Source organism: Equus asinus, chromosome 9 (genome assembly GCF_041296235.1).
Source record: "Equus asinus isolate D_3611 breed Donkey chromosome 9, EquAss-T2T_v2, whole genome shotgun sequence".
In the NCBI taxonomy this organism is placed as follows: domain Eukaryota; kingdom Metazoa; phylum Chordata; class Mammalia; order Perissodactyla; family Equidae; genus Equus; species Equus asinus.
Genome location: NC_091798.1, coordinates 74,732,418 through 74,756,955, shown reverse-complemented (window position 1 = coordinate 74,756,955; position 24,538 = coordinate 74,732,418). Strand labels below are relative to the sequence as shown.

Below are 24,538 nucleotides of genomic sequence, written 5' to 3'. Positions count from 1 at the left end.
AATGCTTTAAAGTAGATAGATTATAAAAAATGAATACCTGAATTTAAAGACATACCTAAAATTCAAAGCTATGTAAATACTTCCCAAATTAGTAATTTTCAAGAGAACTGGCTTTGATATTTTCTTGCATCGGTATTATTAAAGTGAATTAGATAATGACAAGTCTTGTAATAGCCAGATTAATTTTGCAAAGGTGAAAGGGAATCTGCTGTCTTAATCTTGGAAAAGAATCTGTGGTTATTTCCTTTGATAGATCATAATCACAAATGCAAGTAATTTAAGGACATCCTATCTGGTGACTGGGGGGTGACACTGCCATCTAGTGGCCATTTCTCGGAGCGGTGATATCCTTACTCTTCCAGCCTATTGAGCGAGGGAGATTTGACTATCACCAGGTCCATATACTTAGGCACCCATTTTCACGTCTCACTGGATTACAGAGTCTTTGAGGGAGGAACCATGTCTCATGTGTTTTCTTTCTTCCCTGCAATCAGTATTTGTTAATGTTGAAGTGAAAACATGTTCTGGACCCACTCAGCTAAGAATATTACAAAAAACATTTCACTCATATCTTCTACCTCCCCTGACCCCTAACTCTTCAACCTCTGCTCAGGCCTGTGTAAAAACTGGCAACACTAAAAACTGGTGGGACTATCTCAAGATTCTGTTCCCATGACCACATTACCATTTAAGAAGCAGAAAATAAAACCACCCTTAACACAGACCACAAAACCAGACTAAAGACTAAAAAAACAGATGGCAGGGAATTCTTCCAGTGGTTAAATAAAACGCCACCAAGTTGTTAGAAGAATTTCAGAAAGATAAACATCACTATAGTTATCACTCTAGTAGCTACACTTTACTGAATGCTTACAAAATGTGAGGCATTCTTCTAAGTACTTTCTGTGCACTGTCTTGCAATCCTCAAAACCACCCTACAAAGTAGTTATAAATCCAATTTTAACAGTAAGAAAACTGAGGTGGAGGAGAGAAATAGGGAGAGAGAACTACGACTCGCCTAAGGTTGTTTCCACCGGTAAGTGGAAAAGCTGTGATTTGAAACCAAGCAATCTACTGGTTTTCGGTAGAGAACAGCAGCAGTAATAGATTTAAAAAAATACTTAAATATCCCTAATTATTTTGCAAAATAGCTTTTGGCAGATTTATCAGTCATCTAAATTACCTGAAAAATTGGAGTGCTTTAGCAGAATTACTGTAATTATCTTTTAGAAGACATGCATTGAATGAGTCAAATTCAGAGATAAAAAAAGGTTTATTTATCTATTTATATATCTGCCTTCGTCCGAAGAAGACTAAAGGTGGCCTTAAAAGGGATCACTGTAACTTTTTGAAAAACATTCAAGATCTTAAATATATTACTCTCCCCACAAGCTGGCTGCTTCCAAGCTGGATTTAATATTTTGCATGTTTTCCCTCCGCTGCTTGGTAAATATATTTGCTTCTCCTTTCTGCAATCGACGTCTGACAGCTGACTTTTGCTGTTTTGTCAATTGACGTTTCACCTTCTGCTTCACCAGTTCCTGGAAAGATTTAATGAATTATTATCACTGATAATTGACCATTTTGATAAGGAGTAAACATTCAATAAAACAAAGATTTATATTACTAATATTTTTCAAATTTCTGTTAAGAGCACGAATTTTTAAAATTCCAAACACTGATAGTGCTCTATGAAACAACAATAAAACACCAAATTGTTATAACATAGAAGAAATAAATTCCTAAAAGAAATACAGATTATAGCAAAAAGTAGTGTATAGTCACAATTCTTTGAATAACAAGTCACCATAGTGCCACCTAGTGTCCATCAGGAAAACTGAAAAAAAAAACGCCCCGAAAAACCACAAGCTAAAAACTGCTTGTTCCTCTGCTTTCTAGGTAAAAGCAGGTATGGCTTTGTGGCGGAAGCTCATGTTTGAAAGCACTCACTACTAGTCAAAATATATCCAAGGGTGTCTTCATAGCTTCAGGTATAGAAACGGCCTGATGGCGCAGTTACCCATGGAAAAGTCTTCATACAGTTTTTGGGAGATGTAGAATGCTTTCTCATAATAAATAAGCATAAATTCAAATTACTTCTTATCACTTAAGACACACGCTGTCAATGTCACACATAACTTAGATGAATAAAAAATCTAAATATTCTGTCTACAATAATCTTTTCTTTCTCTGAAGCACTATATGGCCTGTTATTTAACCGTATATAACGTTGCATCATCTAACTTGTCTCCTTGGAAAAGATAAACACTGCAAGGGTTGAAGCAAGGGTCTCTTCTTAATATGCCCCACTTTACGCTAGGCACAAAGAACCATTTACTAAAAATCTGTCAAGTTAAAAAATGAAAGAATAGTGGATTTGAGAGGTAAAAAGGGGCTAGAAGAACTCGTCTGCCGGACACACTGTTTCCTGGATCGTATTGTGTAATATAAGACTTTGGATCAGAGGAGTTAAATCAAACTTTGGATTATTTTACGTAGTTAAGCAGACCATATTCAATTAACAGGCTTTAACAAGTTATCCCTCTTTAGTCTCACCATTCTCACCGGGAGGAGAGGTGAGAGAAGAGAGGGGGAAAGAGTGGAAGAATCAGAACTCAAGTTCCTGCAGAGGCTGACACCCCGTGAGATGCAGGCCCCCCACCCAGAAAGACTAGAGACTTAGAAGGACCTGGTCTTTCAGAAGTTTCAGAGCTGAAAGCAGTAGGATTGGCTGAAAGCTTAAAACAAGAATGAAAGGCTTCCAGGGCCCTTCCCTATGCCAGGAAGCCAGGCAACTATCACAGCCTCCCCACTCCAGCAGGAGAACCAGAATCCTGAATCCAAACAGCATCTTCTCAACCACAACAAAGATCAATGGAGCAATACCTTCAGAATTCTGAAGGAAAATTATTTCCAAACCACAACTCTAATACTTAATCTCCCAATCAAATGTGAGGACAGAATAACCAGACATTTTTAGTAACAAAAAGCCCCCCCACCAATTCACTCAAATAACTAGTGGAAGCTATACTGCCAACGAAAGAAGTAAACTAGGTAAGAAGAGATGGCACCCAAGAGATAAGAGATGAAAAGTCCCAGGAAGACAACAGAGAGCACGCAGTGCGTTTAAACTAGAGGAGTTCAGACGGAGGCCTCCAGAATGCTTCCAAGAAAAAAATCAATTTCTTTTATATATTCTGACTGAATTGTCCTTTGGTTCTTTACTTTGATGAGACTGAGAGAAAATCATGTCAAGTAGCCAAAGAAAACAAGGAGATAATGGATTACTATGCATGTACCTCCCCTTAATCTTGGACAATTTACAAATCCTACAAGGTTAATTTTACTCGTGTTAAAAAAAGTGGGAGAAAAATCTCATTTAGTAATTTTTTTAAATGATGAAGTGAATTAAAATAGGTGTGCATTATTTCAGGGCATAATAAAAAAATTAACAAAAATCACAATTTTGTTGTTTGTTGTCACTGACGGTGGCCACATATTTATTAAACAGCAATACACCTTAACGTTTAATTACAATTTCATTCTGTGACATACTAGAAAGAACAGGGTTCAAAAATGGCAATAACTTGCCAATAAATAGGGAACTAAAAAAGTCTTTTGAGGAAAACAAATCTTACAATTCTAATTTCAAAGAACAAAATCTTTTACCTTTGCACAGACACCAAAACAACAATCCTCAAATTAATGGAGGTAACTGTTTTCTCCTGACCTTCTAACAAAATGAAAGTGACCTCAATGAAAACTGTAACTGGATTTCCAAAAGAATATAGAATTAAGATGATCAATTTGTTCCCAGTAATGGAAACTTTGCTAATCAAGTTAAGCTAAAGAGAACTTTTTTCCCCTTAGAAGGCAAATCTGTATTTCATGATGCAATTCACTATAGGCTTGATCCCATGAACTGTACGTTCATGCTGTGAGCTATAAGGGAAATGGCATAAAGTCAAAAACTAAAGACAACATGAGAGCCATCATCTTTATATACAGAAGAGAGCATAACTGAGAATTTAAGGAGGTAGCATGAATTATCAATCTAACTTTTCTTTATAGGCAACTGCCAATTTTACACCACTGTAATTAGATATAAAAGCACTTACATTTTGAATCTGAGAAACCAGGCAAGAAGGGTAATAAATCTCAATAAGTATAGAAAATACCAAAGCTAAGAGTGGACAGGCAATCATAAAGTGTGAGAAATTCTTAATAAAGACAGGTGATATAATACTTAAAGGTAGATTTTATGTTTTAATATAATTAATAGATATTTCAAAGATGTCATAGATTTAAAATCATACGTTCAAAAAACCAGGTAAATTATGAGGCCAACAGAAAAGAGTACATAAAACCAATACATTTCTAGAATTCCACTCTTTTATTTTAGTCTGACAAGCTCTAAATGTTTCTATTATCAAGTAAAGGTCCCAGAGCTACTAAAAGTGTGCTACATTATGGTGAGAAGGCCAAGAGGCAGAAAAACTCCTCAGCAGGAACTGGACTACTATTATCCGGTCCAGAAAATGCCCCTTTGAAATTCTTTTGGACATGGCTGCTAAACGTCCCACAAAAACCCGAGATAGAAAATTTAGAAATTACCCATTTTTCTCTTATAAAATATAAGACTAGTGAAGCCGATGCATCTTGACACTTCAGCTGCAGTGCCAGGTAACTGAGCGTCACGTACCCTATCTGGGCCTCAATTTCCTCATTGTTAGAATGCAGAGACTAGACCATATGAGAATCTACAGTTCCCCCTAGACCTAAATTTCCATGATTTTATCCTTCAAGTTTAAGCCGGTTTACATGCTGCCCTTTCCCAAAAGCTCTGATAACTCCAGCTGAAGTGAACCCGCTCTCCTAGACTACTAAATCTGTACTTGTTCTAATTCTATACTATGAACATGAGGTCCAAACGGTTGAGGCTATCTCGCACATCACGTAATCCTCACAGCGCCTTGGCTCAGGAATCTGTCCACAGGACTGACCTAATAAATATTTGGAAAACGGTGACTAAATAGTTACCGGTGGAATTGTTGAACAGCTTACAACACTGCCCGCAGAAGTAACGCTCAGTGTTCTTGTTCTATGTTGCTTAATATCTTCAATATTTTCTTCATCTCTAAAATTAAAAGAAAATCACAATTTTTAGCTATTTTTTTTAGTTAGTTACGCTTGACTAATTTATATCATTCCCTACATGATAGTAAAACTTAAAGAGATAAAACACCTCAGACAGTTCACTATATTTAAAATTTGTGAGAAGGTAATTCAGCCCAATATAGCAACAATTTTCATTTTTCAGCATTCTGATAGTCACTATCAAAATTTCAAAATGGTAGAATGTTTTGGCCATCAAAATTTATCACTTCCCCACAATTCATGTCTCTTTTCCACTAATCCTTTCCTCCACTTTCACTTTACTATATATAGAAAGTTGCCTCTTACAATCTAAAACCTTGGGATACTTGCTTGTCATCTTCCCAAACAAAAGTAGATTGTCAGAGGAACAGAGAAAACACTCTGTAAATTCTGCTTTGGTAAGGCAGAAAAAACTGCAAGGATGGAAACTGTCTAACTTGTTTCACACATTGCTCAAAGTTTTAGCGTATACAATGTATAAGAAACTCAGACAATATTAATTCCTAACAATCTATATTTTTTAGCAACATGTTATCTTATGTTCCTGCTTTGAATAATAAAAATTTTGCCCGTGTTCAGAGTAAGAACAAATTCTGTGCTTAGAAGACCATTTAACCTATGTAGATTTTCTTCTATTACTTACTCAAAATCCTAAGCCACTGCCACCCTTAATTTTACAGGTTTATTATTCAAGTGGTAATTGCCCTATGTCTCAATATAGAGTTATATGGAAAAGGAACAAAATTCTCATGTTTTGCTTCACAATAAAACTCTAAAGATTTATAAAGGAAGCCTTAGGATGTAAGCCTGAACATGTATTGAGAAATGCCTGATAATATACTGTTGATTTGCTTTAACTGCCATATTACTATTTCAAAACAAATAAAACTATTATTTCATTAAACCATAGTTGTTTGATTCTGGATAAACAATCCAAAATCTAAAAATTAAATTTTAGATCTTTGGCTAATCTAAGTTGAGGCTGGTTCATTAATATTTGCAAGAAAAAAAATTCTTAAAAGAAAAATAAGAGCATAACACTATATAATTTTAACTGTGCATGAACAAATAAGGACAGAAGGTTCGAAGTACCGGGGAAAATTCACTTTAAGTAGATATTTCATGAAGAGAGCATATTTACTGCATGTTTACCAGACTATACACAATCAAACATACATCAGATGTACAATTAAGAAAATATACAAACAATTCATCCACCTAAAATCTGATCAATTTATCAAGAGATCTGTATTAATTCTTTAAAAGTAATCAGTTTGTATTTTAAGGCAGAACTGCTTAAAACTGAATCAATAGGCTGTCTAGGATCAGGTCAATTGTAGAGGATAATCTGAATACCACAAAAGGGTTATCTGCTTTCATTTTACACATAAAGGTACAGAATACAGCTGTCACATCATTTTAAAAAAAACATTCATTTACCAGAATCCAAGAAAGTATAGGTCTCCCGATTAAAGCCAAAAATCAATCAAGAGAAATCCATACCTGAAAGGCCTGAAGCCTCTGTTCAACGACGACAAGGCAATCAGAAGAGGGCACTCATCTTCACCCTCTACAGAGCCTGTGGGCACTCCTCCGCGACCTGTCTTACTGTCTTGCCTGGTGTCATTTTCAGTTCTGTTTGTCTCCCCAGAAAACTCAGTTACAGAATTGTTTTCAACAACCTGCCCTTTTATTTCTTCTAAAGCTTGACTGAGTTCAGTCATTTCAAAATTGTGTGCATCAGCACTGCCCTCTGACAAATTGTCTTCCTTTATTTGTTCAAGGTCTCCAGCTGATCTGCAACAGCAGTCAACTAATTCATCTCCAGAGTTCCGTTCACTTTCATTTTCTGATCTGCAAACCTTTGCTTTTTCTGACACCTCTTCATCAGAAGATGAGCATTCAGATCTCTCCTCTGTTTCAGTATTTTTATCATCCGGACCTAGTGGATGAAGCAGTTCATCATCTGCCTGCATCTCCTTGGTGTAGCCGCTGGCAGAAACCTCTCCATCAAGACAGTCCTCCCTCCTAGCACAAAAAAAAGCCAGCATTCAGAGAGGAAAGAATCCATCTGACACAAATAAATATTTATTATTCTGATAAATTATGATTCTCAAATAAATTTAATAGTTTATACATTTTACATATTTTTCTTTGCTTAAAATGTAAGACTCAAATTACTTAAATATACAAATTTAAAAGACATATATGCTGGTGGTCATTCACAAATGATGACTGTGAAAAGCAACATGTATTTGTAGGTTAAAAAACTTCAGTTGATATTTATTGACTTAATAAATTTAATAAAGAAGGCCAAAGATGACTTCTTTTGAGTTATGCCAATCATCCCAAATCAGAAAACAACACCTTAACTAAGTATATAAAACAAATGAGAAAATTTGGCTTTGAGAATGTACATATAGTTATGTTCCATAAATCAATCAAAGATGGCTCTTGTTCTGAATAAAGGAAAAACACAAACTCTGATAAACATTTGGCTTGATTTCTTACAAATGGGTTATTCACATAGCATCCTATATTGAATAAAAGTTCTTGAATTTGTAAGAAATTAGGTATATTCTTCCCCCAAATTCAGTAACTTTGCCATAATGGATAAAAGGCAGATATTTTCTGGCTTTTAAGTTTCATTCATATACTACGCAGCAATGATACTTAGCAATTATAATAATGTGTCAAAGGTCACTATTTGGAAACTTTTTAGATGGAAGTGTTAACTTAGAACTAAATAAATTAGGTATTTAAACAGAGTTCTATCATTTTAGGCAAGGCAGAATACAAACCTGACATCACTAAAGGATGGATAAAGCTCACTTTCATAGCTGAAACGTTTCATGAAGAAATCTCTAATGCATTTAACATCTCTGTCAAAATACCTGCAAAAACAAGAATGAGTTTTGATGTAGCCTTTGTTGCTCATCTTTTTCCTTATTAGCCAATGACAGCATCCTTATTATTTGTTATGACACTTACACTCCTCATATGAAAGAGAAAAGGACGTCTCATTAAGGCCATCAGGGATTATCGAGCTATGCTTGGTCAAACTCTCTTGGAGGCAACCGTGGAGCCGAGAGAAAAAGGGAAAGGCAGAGAGGATGGGGTTCTAGGGTTTCCATCTCCGTGTCCCTACTTCTGAGCAGGCTTTTATGTGTTTTAAAAATTGAGCCTCCACGCCTAAAAGTTTGTTTGAATAAAAGGGTCCATGAGTATGAAAGTTCAACTTTTGAAAGCCTGTCAGATTACAAGAGTAATTCCAATTCTTTTGATGGTTTATAAAAGCAAGCAGCTTCTTCAGATTTCTAATACACAGAATAAGCTTAATGAATAGGTTTCAAAAATTGGATCAAAGAGTATTTTTTCCCCTCTAAAAATGAGGAATAAGAACGATTCTCTTAGGGGGAAAACAGTAGTTTGACATCCTTTAATAAAAAACCAAATTTTTAGACTATTAACATCAGCCGCCTTAAACCAGTTATTGACCCAACTGACAGTATCACAAAATTGAAAAATTATAAGTAAAAAATGATTGCATCACACATAAACACATCCACATCCAGAATCAATTTCAGCATATACCATTCGGCATTGGGATGAGAAGTTGAAACCATTTGTGGAAAATCAATCATGGTGATGTGGTCATCTTTATCCAAAATGAGATTGAATTCATTGAAATCTCCATGAATCAGTCCATGATTTGCAAGTCTGACAATTAGTTCCATAGCTTCATCATATACTGATGCAGGATCTTCAACATGGTGTATCTGACATCTGAAAGTATTTTAAGTATGAAAATAGGTTATTTGTACTCACTTATGATTTTAATGAAAGCGTGTGTAAATATACATTATTTCCACTTACGATTTTAATGACAGCGTGTGTAAATATACATTATTTCCACTTACGATTTTAATGACAGTGTGTGTAAATATATATTATTTCCACTTACGATTTTAGTGAAAGCGTGTGTAAATATATATTATTTCCACTTACGATTTTAGTGAAAGCGTGTGTAAATATATATTATTTCCACTCCTTGTCTCCCTAGTTTTCCCTTCACACTCATCAGAATATAGATACGATGTAACATCTCATTAAAAATCTAACCAAAAAAAAGCCACACCCTGCCTCACTTCTGTATCCTTTCCACTACATCCTTTCTTTCATCTTCTTTACAGCCAAAGTCCTCTACGTGTGCTTTCTCCAATTTTTTTCCTCCCACTGTAATGAACCCATTTCAACAGGCTTCCAGCCACCTTGTTCCAATGAAATAGCTCCTGTCAAGACTACCAGTGACTTCCACGTTGCTAAAACCAATGGTCAACTCTTGGTCTTCATCCTCTCTGGTCTGTCAGTTAACTTCTTCCCTCTTCTTAAAACACTCCCTTCACTTGACTCTTGGTACACCAACTCTTCAGGCTATCCTCTTTCCACACTGATCACTCTTTCTTAGGTTTTTTTTGCTAGTTTTTCATCTTCTTCCTGACTTTTAAATTTTGGAGCTCCTCAAAGGTTAATCCTAGGACCTCTTGTCTTATTTAGAATCATTCTTGGTGATCTCATCCAGGCTTATGTCTTCAAAGACCATATATACACTGAATTCAATCTAGATTTCTTCTCCAAATCCCTAGGCAACTCAAACTTACCTTGTCCCACACTGAACCTCTGATTCTGCCCCTCTAACTCCAAATGCTCTTCCTGTGGTACTTTCCTCTCTGTAAATGGCAACTTTACCCTGCCAATTAATTCGTCATTCAGGTCCCAAACTGCGGCATTATCCTTGATTCGCCCCTTCCTTCATATCAATATCCAATTCCAAACAAATCATGTTGGCTCTACCTGTAGTACATATCTAGAATCTGACCACTTTTCAAAATCTTCACATCTACCACTCTGATCTAAACTATCATCATCTCTTGCCTGGATTATTGCAGTAATCTCCTAATTTGCCTCCCTAATTCTGTCCTTGTCTCCTTTCAGTCCATTCTCAATACAGCAGCCAGAAGGATCCTATTAAAACATCAGTCAGATCATGTCTCTTAGTTCAAAATCCTCCAATGGCTTCCTATCTCAATCAAAATAAAAAAGTCCTTGTGTTAATTACTGCTACAATGGCAATCACATTACAATATATAAATGTATCCAATCAACATGTTGTACACCTTAAATTTACACAATGTTATATGGCAAATATATTTCAATTAAAAAAAATTAAAAAGCCCTTGCAGTGGCCTACAAACCCTAACTGACATGGTCCCCTGCTGCCTCTCCGATCACTTCACTTACAATTTCTCCCCTATTTCACTCAGCTCCAGCCACACTGGCCTCCTCACTGTTTTCTGAACATGTGGGCATGCTCCCATCCCAGGATTTATGCACTTGCTGTTCCCTCTGCCTGGAATGTTCCCTTAGATATCTGCATGGTTTCCTCTCACTTCTTTCAGGATTCTGCTAAAAAATCACCTTATAAATGTGACTTGTCCTGACTATCCCATATAAAGTAGCAGCCTCCTATACTCACCTCAGTACTTCTGGTCTCCCTTACCCTGCGTTATTTTTATCCACAGCATTTACTGCCATCTGATATCTATTTCCTTGTTTAGCTATTTATTGCACGTCTCCTTCCACCAGAATGTAAGCTCTACGAGGGCAGGGACTTTGTTTTGTCTACTGCTGAGCCTAGAACAGTGCATGGCAGGTATTAAACTGCTAACAAATATTTGCTGAATGAATCACAGAGATTACAAAATCCATGATGTCAGAATGAAATTGAATTTTCAATTTGCCTTTGAGTCTACTGCTTTATGTTAGTTTCGAACCTCTTAGAAGCAATATTCTATTTAATTAAAAAAATTTTTACTTTTAAAAACTGAACCTTCATTTATTTATTAGGACCCATGGTTTCAAGAATAATAAATACTTACAGAGGATAGCCATTTATGAGTTCCATGACTACTGCATGGCGATTATAATCAATTGGCTTTGGAACTGGAAATTTCCTCTCATACAATGCCTAAAATATAGCGAAACAGGTATAAACTGATGAAAAGGTCATTAATTTTTAGGGGAACAATAAAAGTAAATGTACCTGACCACAACCAGAAAAAGAACATACAAGCTTTTACAAAATTACAGTTAATACATGATTATTTACATTATGGCTTATGCACTGCATAGAATGAGCTATACACAAAAACAAAACTTTAAACCAGTTTAATTCACTTGTTTCACCAAACATTCATTTACTAAATATTTATTAAATGTTATACATACTGTTCTGGGGTTACAAAAATGAGTGTAAGAAAGTCTCTGCCTTCAAGAAGCTTACAGTCTCTCAGGATATATCCTCGTCTATGTTCTAAGTTTCACCATTTATTGGAGTGTGCTTAAAAAATTCAAATGGAAATAAACTGTGATTTAAGAAATACTCTGCCTTCTGCCATATTAGAAAATGAAATATTCCAATAGATTAGGCATTTTGGTTTATAGAGCACTGGGCTTTTTCTTCAAACTAAAATATATGATATAAATCTATTATGTGACAAATACACACACTGTAGTAACCTGAGTCAAATGTCACTTCAGATCATCCATAAATCTTTTTCTCTATGCTTAACTTTTTCTTCCCTATTGCTTATAAAGTCCTCTTATTACTTCCTTCAAAGTATCTTAGATTTATGCCCTCTGCCATTTGGAATGCTACCATTTCTAAGTAGGCACTGTCATTTATACCTGAGTACTCTAACACCAGTTCCAGCTTTTTGCCACCACATTACCCTTTATTAGTGTGACAATATCAAACTAAAATGCTATGCCAATGCTCCATTTAAAGAAATCTACAATGGCCGTAAATATTAATTTTAGTCTGGACAACTTTTCCTAGTCTTCAAAACTCTGTAATCCACTTATCCATTCCTAGTTCTCTCAATACTCTCTCCAATAAGTACTGAGGTGACTGTCACCTATAGACACAGGGCTCACCCCCAGATTCATGTCTTTGCCCATACTGGCTCCCCTGCAAAGTACACTGTCTTACTGTCTTCTTCTCACAGCCAAATCATACGCACACTTTATGACTCTACTTACTCCCACTCACTTGGTGAAATCTCCTTCATCAACCATTCTACTCTATAGAAATTTCTCTAAACTCAACATATAATTTGATTTTTAAACTCTTCTTTGTTTTATGTGTGCTTGTGTTATCTTCCCAACTTTAAGACACAGACTGCATTGTCATTCCTCTGGTATCCACCCCTTCACCCTACCCTATGCCAGTGCTTAATACAGTGGTAGATGCACAGCTGATACTCAATATATACTCACTAACAGGGTTAATTTTAAAAGGCTGTCTACTTCCCATCTTCTTTGGACAGGAACTGAACTACCTCCCACTCTCCAAAGATTTCTGTTTGCTCGGCTTTAAGATATTTTTCAATGTAAGTGATTTTGAACATGCGTTGGCAGGTCAATAGCATATGATAACCCTAACTACTGTCATAGTGGTCTAGCCCTTGTGCCATAGCTTAGCCCTTAAGCTATAGCTCAATCTTATTCTCTCTTAGGAAAATATCAATGTATTTAAGGAGCATATTTATGCACAACCAGGTTCTATTCCTGTACTTTCATATAAATGCCCTGAGAAAACACCTGATACAGTTTTGGGAAAATGTGTAACAATCCCTACCAAACTGCCTTCTTACTGACTGACTATCATAGGATACAAACCATCAGTATAAGACAAGAAATACATAACACGCATAGCATCAATATCACTTATTTGGACTGCTTCGAGAATTCTTCCCCCATGATCACTAAAAAGTTAAGCACATGAATTAAAATAACCTACTCAAAGAATACCACACTGAAACTCCCAAGAAACGACTGGTTATACACTGGAGCGACTTTCAATAATTCAAATAAAAAAAAATGAAGTTATAACAAATAAATCCTATGGAGAGAATAAAAAAGCAATGTTATTTTTTGTTCAATTTAAATATTATTGAAGTTAATTTGGTTCCTATTAAAGATATTTAACAAATCTATGCTGAACTCAATTTTGAAGGTGAATGGTCAAAAACTAAACAGTTTTACCGTTTCTAATATAAATACAAATTTATAAACTGACATTTCTTCCATTATGTGAAAGAAAAATACGAGTCAACTTATCTGAGACACTAAAGTTTCTACAGATGGTAATTATCTACTGTTTTCAATTACAGATAGGCATATGTATAGTTATATACATTGAATAAACATTCACACATACACATTTGTAAAGCAATTACATCAGTAATTATTTCAGGCTACTCTATCTTATTAATATTGCAGAATACATGTTGCCTTTATTTATAACAATTAAAAAACCTTCACATAGAAGGAAATCACCATAAAAACAAATAACAGAAATAATCGAGAGTTAAAAGTCTAAGGATTGGGATTGGGGGTAGGGAGATGTGGGGCAACAGACTGATGCTTGGCACTACAGCCTTTCTGCTACTTGTATTATTTGGTTAAAAAATGTAGAATTATTTTAAAAATACCTTCATGTAGGCAAATTCTTTCATGGCAGAGAGACGAGATAAATAAAGCCACGACATGTTACGCCTGTGTTTATGGTAATCACGCTTGTTCTTCAGATTTCGAAAGGAGGTTCTTCCCAGTCTGTGAAGCTTCAATGCAAACTGCTGCCCTTCTTCATTTGCAACAATGTAAATATCTAGAGCCCAGATTTTAAAAGGATCATTATTATACTTTTATTCCCAAAAACTGAAAAACAATTCCAACTTTGTCTGATTTTATTTGTATCAAATTTTGTTTCCTAATAACCAGGAACACTTACCATTCAGCAAAATGCTTTATTTTAATTACAATCCAAAAAGTTAGGATGACATGCATTAATATCTACTACAAAAGAAACTAGGGATGCAATATAGGTTATCGCTCCCCAAAGTGCGCAATGCTCAACACAATTTAGTGGGGAAACATCTAGCTGTTCCCTGGTGTCCTGTGCGTATGAGAAGTGATTTGATACTATCTTCCTTTCCAACAACATGAAGTTCAATTCTTCAATGGCCTCAATGAAAACACTCAGTTGTTGGATAATAATCAGAATGAAACAGTATTCCAACCATCAAAACAAGTTGCTGCTTGTAATATTGACACGAGAACACATTCTAATTATTCATGAGAAATTTTAATCACTACATTTCTATTGATAATCAGCCTCTCTCTCTCACTTTGGTGGGATTATAAATTGGTGCAAACTTTTTGGAGGGAAATTTGGTAATATCAAAATTTTAAATGCATACAATTTTTGCTGTAATAATTTAATTTCTAAGAATGCATTTATCATTTTCTTTTTGCACATCTGCCACAGAGGCATCTGCACAAGGATGTTCACCTCATCACTACTTACAGAAACAGAATGGAAGTAACTTAAATGTCCACAACAACTGGGACTGGTAAAATCAATTACAGAGCATCAATACAATGTAATACTCTGCAACTATGAGAAAGACATACCTGCTCCTATGAAATGGTATCAGGGATGCATCAAGGGGAAAAAAATCAAGGTGTAGAATACTAAGTACTGTTTGCTTTCACTGGTGATTAAAAAAATATGTGAATGTATATACATATATCCTCAGTACATGATATACTTGTATTCACATAGAATAGAAGGATATGTAAGACATCAGTAAATAGTGATAGCTTTGGGAAGTAGTAACAGGAGATTGACATCTGGGTTAGGAGTAAGATTTACTTTTTACTGTACTCTCTTTTATACTATTTATCGTTTTGCATGCAATGAAGTTCTTGAAAATAAAAATAGCCATTTTTTTTAAATTGAAAAAAATTGGACATAAAAAAATTAAGAGGGAGCATATTTCAAAAGGCATTTCATTCCCTCATTTTATACACTTTACACACAGAGAGGTGTATTTAGCACTCCTACATTAGTTATTAAATATACATCATATTAATGGATATTAATACAAAAGACACACAAACCATATGAAGGACCACAGCAACCTCCTCTGGGGTAGGCTTCCTAATAATTCTATTACTTCCAATTTTAATTGTACTTCTTCAGTTTAGATAAATAATGTAACTACATAGGATAAACTATATAAAATAAAAGCAGAGTATCAGAGGGCACGGCAGAGAGAAAATCATGTCCTGTTCTTTATTTCTGTCTTCCACATAGAAGATTATTTGCTCAATGCTATTTGACAATGTTTTTTCCTGTGTTCTATACATATCTAATCTTGACTTGATCATACTGCTGTGATGGAAAAATGTGTTTGTGGTTTTTAGATATTCAGTGTTTTCTAATACTTCTTTGTATTAGACATTTTAACTATTACTAATGTCAAATTTATCAGATGTAAAATAAGAGCAAATAAAAAGTTTGCCAAAGCTTTCAGCTATCAGAGGGAAATTAATTTCTCAGTATACTGAATTTTCAGTGATAGACTTACGAAAAAACAATTATCTCCTAAACTTAAATGGCAATTTCATAACATGTATTGCTTCCAAGCAACTTTTCAATTTACTGTATAGTTGGAAAAATTAAACGATGAATGCTTTCTCAAGGGGAAATATAAACTAAAAGAAAGAAAATGCGTTGAATAGTACTGTTAGCACTTACCAGATTCTTTGCCAACACCCATCTGGTTTCCGACAGACTCAACTACCTGTCTAGAAGAAAGTGTTTTCAAAGCCAGGTAATCATAGCCTGCATTTGTCAACCGATAGCCCTGGACAGCTAGACAAAAACGAATGAGAAAAACCCTTAGTTACATTGTACCACCAAACCACATCAGCTCAAGTCATGGGAAGTCTTAGATGGAAAAAGACTAGCTACCCAGTCTTACAAGTCTGACATTTCTTCCTCTAATTTGTATTTCTTCCCTAGAGCATGTTACTCGAGGTGTGACCCCACTGACTAATACCAGTCTATAAATGTTTGTTACCAGTTTGTGACAAGACAGAAAAACTGAAATGAAGTGGCTAAACTACAAAATTTTTATATCAATTTGCCCGTTATTTTAACTATATTTTGTTACTTTATTCCAATAGTAAGGAATTTCTGCCTATATTTTGTTTATCAGGGTTTTTTTCATTTTTCTAGTAATTACTTTTTTATTGATATTTTATAAAAGTATGGACCTGTGATAGGTTGAAAAAAAGAAACTCATCCCTCACCTCTGGTGACCTGAGAAGTAAAGCTCTCGCGTCCAGGGGCAGATTGTATTTTCCGAAGACACAGGAAAGGTATCTCTACCCTACTTGCTCTTCTGCGGTTAGAGCTTGCTAATCCCCTCTGCGGAGGGGGGCCACTGCCCCACCTCTGTGATCTGCGTTGGCTCTGTGACTGCTCTGCTGTGTCAGTTCCAGGTCTAGAACTTTCCTGGTCGGGCAACTTCCACTTCCTGCCTTCTGGAAAATTGACTCTGGGGGCTGCCAGTTGCATCAAAACCCACCAATGATACCACAAATACTTACTTTTGGTACGCTCCCAAGCTATGAGCTTATGTTTCACTAATTCTCTTAACACTTTATTGCAGCCACCATGTTTAAGGCTGGCTATGGACGCAACCAAACTGCAGGGCACTATCTCATGGTTCTTCATGCCCATCTCAACCTGCAATCAAAGGCATCATTATGTAATCACAATCAACACACAGCTGTGGTCTATAAGACCCTGCTAAGAAATTACCTTCTCCTTCACACTTTGCTGACCACATAGTTGCCCAACCGATTCTAAGACATAATTACTACCTTCTCTGGACATATTTTTAATGACAATTTGATATGTAATCACATTTGATACTCATATTCTGTCTCTCTACTAAACTACATGCACTTCAAAGGGTGAGACTTGTGAGTGCTTAACATAGTTACTGACAGGTGGTACATACGAAAATATTTATTGACATCTACTAAATATTTGTCTTTAAAAAACAGATACTCTAGGTATTTATTACAAGGTATTTACTGACAAAGTACTATATGTTGGCATTGCGGAGACTTAAAAAAAAAGTAAAAATACTCTCTACCTCTGGAGAATTTACTGTCTTATTGTGGAAATGAGAATGTACACATCTAATTCTAGTAGAAGATAAGAAATGATAGGGGCTGGCCTGGTGGTGTAGTGGTTAAGTTTGTGCAGTCTGCTTCAGCAGCTCGCAGGTTCAGATTCTGGGCGTGGACCTAGCACTGCCTGTCAAGCCATGAAATCCCATGTAAAATAGAGGAAGACTGGCAACAGATGTTAGCTCAGGGCCAATCTTCCTCACAGGAAAAAGAAAAAAAAGAAATAGGTGCTAAAAAAATAGGTGGCTCAGGGCAAAACAAGAATACTTCTAGCTGAGGGATCAGTTTTAATGAAGGAGTGGCACTTCGGACTGACTGAGAGATAGAGGAATACAGAAAAAGTAGACAAGGGATCAGGGAAAGACCAAAAAAGATTTGGGCATGGCACATATGTAAGAAAGTACAGAGCACATGAGCAGCTAGTACAGTGGTAGCTCAGATGGGATGGCATGCAGAGTTCGTGAAAAGAAGGCTCGAAAACGCTTCTGAGTAAGATATGGAAGGCCTTGAAATACAGACCAATGAGTTTTAAATTTTATACTGAGGACAGTACAAAACCCTTGAAGATGTTTAGGCAAGGGGGCTATATGAACACAGGTTGTTTTAAGGACATTAATCTCGCAGGAATACGCAAAGTGGTTTAGAGAAGGCAAAAACTGGAGGTGACGTGGGGGGAGGCAGATGACAGTTCAGGCCAGAAGAAACGGAAACCAGAAGAGGGAAGAGGTGGTGGTAACGGGAGGAAGAAATTAAAGATCTTTAGAAAACAGTATGGGAGGGACTGGCAGTGATATGGGAGGGCAGAGAGAGTGAAGAGTTAAAGCTGAAGTGAAGACGAAGAGCAGGTTTTAAAATAATAATATATATAATAATACACAATAATTATTCTATTATATATATATTTTATATATATTATATATGTTCTATTACATATATTATCTTAATGGAGTTTGGGAAAGGAGCGAGGGAATTCGACTTGAGCACACTGAGTCTGAGGTGATGGAAGGTCCTTCAAATGAAGACATTTAAGGAAAACTGGAAAGGCAGATCTATACTCAGGAATGAAGTCACAATTAGAAAGAAAAAATTGTCAGCTATGTGATAGAGGGAAGAGATGAAGCCATGAAGTGGATGTGATCATCAAGCAAGAAGTAATGGAAGAAAAAGGAGGGCTGACAGACAGAATTTGGGGGGAACTTCATACTGAAAGGTAAGGGCAGCCGGTCAAAGCATGATTATTGATCTGGGAGGCATCAGAGAAGGAAAGGGAAGAAGGGGTCAGGGAGAGGTGCCCATCGATACCAAGGCTGGGCAGACTCAACTGAGATGGAAACACTCTTTTTAATGAGTAGGTCATTCCTTGGTAAGTTTCAAAAAAGAACTTAAATATTTCAGAGACAAAGGTTTGGAAGATAACTTTGGCATCTTTTTGATGTCCCAACCCAAACCTCACACTTTCAACTTAACTCATCTTCCATGCTTTGTTCTGTCTCTCCCAGCCTCTACCATTCTTTCTCTTGGCTTCCCTACTTCTGTCAAAGGCATCAAGGGATGAGTGAATGTGCCGAGGAAGCAGAGAAGAAAGATACCTTTCAGAAGTAACAGTAGGTATTTCGAGAAAGTCTAGCTGAACTGAATCAGAGGAGAAAGAAAAAGTGTCTTCCAAATTTCATGCTGAATTTGCAGTTGATAGGTTAATCCTTAAGTACTGCCTATTTAAGGAAAACATAATAGCTCCTAAATCAATTTATAGTTTTATTCTACAAATGCTTAATCTGTGTGTTGATCTTTGTGCCATAAGACTACGACCATAAAGTTAGTTTCTGTCACTTCCCTGCTTAAAAACACTCAGTGGCTCCCCTGTGTTTAGAATACATTTCAAACTCTTTACCAAGCCTGCAAGGATGTACTGCACATGACCTGGTTCTCACCTTTTCCAGTTACATCTCCAACCATTTGGTTTCTTGCTCACTGTATTCCAGCCACACTGTTCTTTCAAAAACTGTTCCTGTCTCAGGGCCTTTGCACTTACTACTGCTGTTTCCTCTGCCTCCAACTCTTTCCAAGGACTTCAGTGGGCAGGCTCCTTCTCATTTACCTCCTATTATTCTCCCCCCATTCTGTCTTTTACTTAGCAAATATGTATTCAGTGCCTACCAAGTGCCAGGAACCTTTAAAATAGGCCTCAACATTTTCGTTATAACAGTAAACAGACAAGATCCTTGTACTCTGGCCATCTTCTCCGACTACATAATTTAAAGATAGCATTCATGCCCCCGGCCCCACCATGCACATCGTTTCTAGTTCGTTATCCGCTTCTCTTCCTCTTTATCATCTTCACAGTACTTACTGCCTGATATCATCATCTTCTTTATTTACTCGTTTACTTGATGGTAATGTCTCCCCCGCCTTGTCTGTCTTGTACCCTGCTCAAGTCCCTAAAACGGCTACTAACCCCCGACAAGGTGTGGATTGAATGAAACTGCAGGAATGCTGTGTGACTGGGTCTGTGAGTGGGGAATTCAAGGCCACCAATGCTCCTCGGGAGCCTCCGCCCTCTCAGCGGCTCGGAGCCCGGTCTGCGACGCTGCCCAGGCCGCAGAGATGCGAGCGGCGCTCTGGAGCACAAGGAACGGGGGCACAAGGGGAGGAAATGATCAGAAGAGGGGCCTTTGCTGTGTCTGGGGGAAGATGACAGCTTCCGAACAAAGGCTTCTGAAAAACCCCACTCTCCATGTGCTCCCCTCCTTCCAGGCTCGGGCGGCCGCGCTCGGGGCCCAGAGCGCGCTCGGCTCCCGGCAAACTTGGAGAAACAGGAAGAGGACGCGCGGTGGGAAAGGACAGAGGACAGAGGGGGCGACGAAGTACTCACCGCGGTCAGGACCCTGAAGTCATCCCGACTCATGTAACGCAACTTGGCCACGTTCACCTTCCCCATGGCGGCCGCGCCCGGAGCCCAGAAGCCCCTCCACCACCACCCAGAGCGCAGATCAGGTCCCGGCCCAGCCTCTCACGTGTCCCAGAAGCGCTGGTGGCTCGCGCATGCGCGGCTCCTGACTGCAGGTCCTTGTCGTAAGCAGAAGTGCTATTCTCACTGCCATGGGAAAATAAAATATCTTGTGAGTTTTATGAAGCGTATAGTATAGAAAAAAGCAGAGTATTTTTTTGTAAAGTGATTTTGTCGTGTGACTGAGTTGGCGGACTCTAAGCATTCGCTACAACATGTCATTGAATTTTTCGTATCTGTCAAGACTGGCTGCTTAAACGACGCGACCCGCCTCTGAGAAGTGATAACTTTGATCAAGTTTTAACCCCAAACAGCAACTCCTACTTTAGGCAATATGAACTCCAACAAGAGAGGGGGAAAGTGAACCTGAGCGCGACTCCCGACAATCACAGCCGTTAAAGACAAAAACAACCGTAGTCACACAAGCAGTCCCTCTCCTAACTGCGCCTGCTCCGGAGGGGGGAAGGCGTGGTTAATGGCAACTCTCCCGCGCCTGCTCAGTACGGCTTTAAGGTTGTACTCGAGACTCCGGAGTGCGCCTGCGCTTCGTGGGGGTGGGGTTTAGGGTGATGTGTGGAGAGTGGAGCTGTTGCGTTCTTCTGTGCTTTTCCAAAGAAAGTGAGCGTTTTGGTGGTTCGGAGCGGACATACGCGGGTTGGATATGGAGAGCCGAAGCACGATAAGGGCTTTAGGAGAGCTAGCCACAATGGCCCTGAAACTCTGTTCAAACACGGAGCTAACCCTTTCATAAAATATGCACTGGAGTTCGAAGGCAGGCAGTTAAATCTGCCCTGTCTTTCCAGCCAGAATACCTAGTTCTCTGAAATCACAGAATACAGAAAGCAGAACCCCCTATCCCCTTTACACTACGACCTTTGGCTTCTTTTTCACTTGAATGCAGTAATCTTTGATTAACCATGCTCAACTAATGGAACTTCCATTGAAATGAAAATTTTCTTTCTGTACTTCTCATAAGAAGACATAAAAATGAAAAGTTTTTCAAGAAACCAAATGACTAACTTCTGGAGCAAGAATGGCGTGGGAAACAGTCATTTGGGTGTCTACTCCTAACCCAATTCTGTAGCAGGCATTGCTAATCTGTTATGGCACAAACCTTGCTTTACTTCTCAACTCTCCTCCAGACAACCACCACTAATTGATTGGATTTGGCTAGAATTGCTGTCTTGGTTCTGGCGTATTCCCTGGGGTTAATCACACTGAGCCCAAATCTCTTATACTTCAATATTAATATATATATTAATAAAATCATCTATCAGACCCTCGAAAAGTGATTCAAATATTGTTCAATATTCTGTTCTACTCTGTTATACTATGCTTAATAATGGTTAAAACAAAACGTGCACAATATTCTTCATTCACTCATTTACTTTTTATCAAACATATATGCCAGAATTTTTACTTGGTCCTGGGGAAACTCAATCCCAAACCTTAAGCCTTGTGGTAGAAGGAGATAAATAAAAAATTAGAGAATAGTATGACAGAGTTACACAAAAGATTTATCATATTATTATTTCCTCCTCCCAAACCCTCACTCCCTTCACACACACACACAGCTTGTCCTCACAAGCTGCAGAGGATCTTGCCTGTCTGCAGATTAAAGTTCAAACTTCTTAGGCTGGCATTCAAGATCTTCAACAATCGGTATTATTACTTGTTCTCAAGTAGTGTATAATCTTGGATGATTGAACTACTTTGTTTTTTGCTCGTACAACTCCCTTGATTACCTGCCTCACTGCCTTTTCCCTCTATCTGTAATGCTCACCTTGCCTTTTCGTTTTTCTTCTTTCCAATCACCATATATGTAAATCCAACTTACCATTTTTCAAATTCTATGCACCCCATAAGCTTGCCTTTATTATCCCTGTATTGGTTTCCTAGGGCTGCTGTAACGAATTACCACAAACTTGCTGGCTTCAAACAATAGAAATTTGTTCTTTCACAGTTCTAGGCCATGCTCCCTCTGGAGGCTCTAAGGGACATTCTGTTTCTTGCCTCTTCCAGCTTCTGCCAGCATTTGGTGACTGCTGGCATTTCTTGACTTGTGGTTGTGTCACTCCAGTCTCTGCCTCCATGGTCACATTGACTTTCTCACTTCTGTCTGTTTCTCCCTCTGTCTCTATCTTATAAAAATATATGTGATTGCATTTGGGGCTCATCCAGATCCTTGATCACATCTGCAAAGTCTTTTTCTTTTTTCTTTTGCCTTAGAGAGTAAATTCATAGGTTCTAAGGATTATAACATGGATATATTTTGCGGGGGTGGGGGGGGTGGGGACATTATTCAACCTATCACAATCCCAAAGGAAAGTAAATTCTCCCTCTTCTAATCTTCTGTAGCCCTTTTTCTTTAATGATTCTATCCTCTTTTTAACCTCCTCCACTAGCCCATAAATTAGATGAATTATGGAAAAATTTGAACAAAGAGATTGAATAAAAAAGTTTAGAGTCAAGAAAAAGAAAAATGATATATTTGTGTTTAAGATATGATACCAGCTAAAACTCGGAAAAATTGTAGTTGACTTTACTGTACATAGCATATAATGCCATACATTTGAGTATTAGAGATATCAGTGGTGGGAAAAGACATGATATGGACTATAAGGATATGTGGAGTTTATGGCAAGTTCCGATGAAAGACTCACAATGCAGACTTGTGGAGTTCTGGAGCATGGCAGAATATGCAGCAGAAAATGATACACCTTTTTGAAAAACAGCTCCTGGCATGGTGCAGATCCCTGAGAGAGATGAAGAACCAGGCACTGAGGTACCAAGTGGTACTGTAGCCACAACTGTCTTTTGTGGACTGGTTTCCGTCGGATCAACCATGTTATAAGGTTGGACAAGTTTAGCAACAATCCATCATAATGTGCAAGTGGTGCATTCGGGACTGAACACAAGCAGAAACAGAGGGTACAAACAAGCTGCGTGAGTAGGTACCCTGGACTCCATGTCATTCACTACTGCTGTCCAGATGCCTCTTCTTCAGCTCGTACTACCGTGGTTGATCTCTTATGATCAGCTAGCAAAGGAAAAAAAGCCCACATTTGGTTCATGATGAGTCAGTTTGGTATTGTGGTTGAACCCTTCCCCCACTTGGGTGGCCTTGAAAGAGAAGTGATCAGAGAATATCCTTCCAATGGGCAGAGCCTTGGGAGGTGCACCTGGTCCTCCACTTTGTGCAGCAGGAGAAATAGCCCAAGGTTAGAATATACATGGATTCAGGGGCAGGGATGAATAGCTTGGGTGGTTGCTCCAGGGCCTGGAAGGAGAAAAATGGTTATATTAGGGACAAGGAATTCTGAGATAGAGGTATGAGAATGGATATGGGAGTGGATAAGAAGTGTGAGGATCTTTGGATTGCATATTAATACCCACCAGAAAGTATCTAACACAGAAAAGGCACTAAACAACTGGGTAGACTAAAACCTTGTCAGTTGGCAAAAGCCAGCCTTTGTCATTGCAACCTGCCACCCTAATGAAGCCACAATTGGTACACAAATGAATTAGTGATAGTAGCAGGGAGGGAGGAGGCCATGAATGGGCCTGACAACGTGGGCTCCAAATTCCAGGGCTAAACGAGCTTCCTGAACACTTAGTTGGCCTCCAGTAGACACCAATGCTGACTGAGTTGCCAGTATGATACCATCACTTGAAGAGATTAATTAGTCACTTGCTGTCAAATTGACTACATTGGGCCCCTTCTACCATAAAAGGGCCAGAGCCAGAGATATATATGATAGTAATAGATGTGGGCATGGATTTGCCTTTCTTAGCTGCAAGGTCTCAGCTTGCACCAGGATTATAAGGCTTACAGAATGTTTGCTCTAACAGCACAGGATTGTACTTTACTGCAGAGGAGATATAGCAGTATGCGGATGACTGTGGGATCCCCGCTCATATCACATACCACACCATTCAGAAACTGCTGGATTGATAGAATGATGGGAAAGTCTATTGAAGGAACAGCTGTTGGAGGCACGGCTGAAGTGTCAGCTCAGAGGTAATATCCTGTGATTTTGGGTGGCCATCCTCTGAGAGATCAATAACTTATATATGGTCCCGAACAGGTAGAATACATGGGTCGAAGAATCAAGGGGTGGAAATAGTATTCGCTCCACCTGCTGTCGTTCTCAATAATCCACTTATGAAATTTCTGTCTCAGTAACTCTGGGCTCTGAGAGTTTGGAAATTTTGGTTTTCAAAGGAAATATTTCCACCAAGGGTCACAATCAGAGTTCA

At 37.9% G+C, this 24,538-nt stretch overlaps 1 protein-coding gene across 1 annotated transcript; it reads right to left on the bottom strand.

Annotated features, from left to right (window-relative positions):
- Positions 1-1,254: 1,254 nt before the first annotated feature.
- Positions 1,255-20,768, bottom strand: RIOK2 (RIO kinase 2). The gene is made up of 11 exons (XM_014867195.3): positions 20,645-20,768; positions 20,144-20,365; positions 16,681-16,819; positions 15,824-15,940; positions 13,713-13,888; positions 11,097-11,185; positions 8,752-8,943; positions 7,959-8,051; positions 6,661-7,185; positions 5,041-5,137; positions 1,255-1,541 (listed from the first exon to the last, which is right to left on the bottom strand). Exons 2-11 carry the CDS (start codon positions 20,207-20,209, stop codon positions 1,377-1,379), a joined length of 1,659 nt encoding a protein of 552 aa, XP_014722681.3. The 5' UTR covers positions 20,210-20,365; positions 20,645-20,768; the 3' UTR covers positions 1,255-1,376.
- Positions 20,769-24,538: the final 3,770 nt, after the last annotated feature.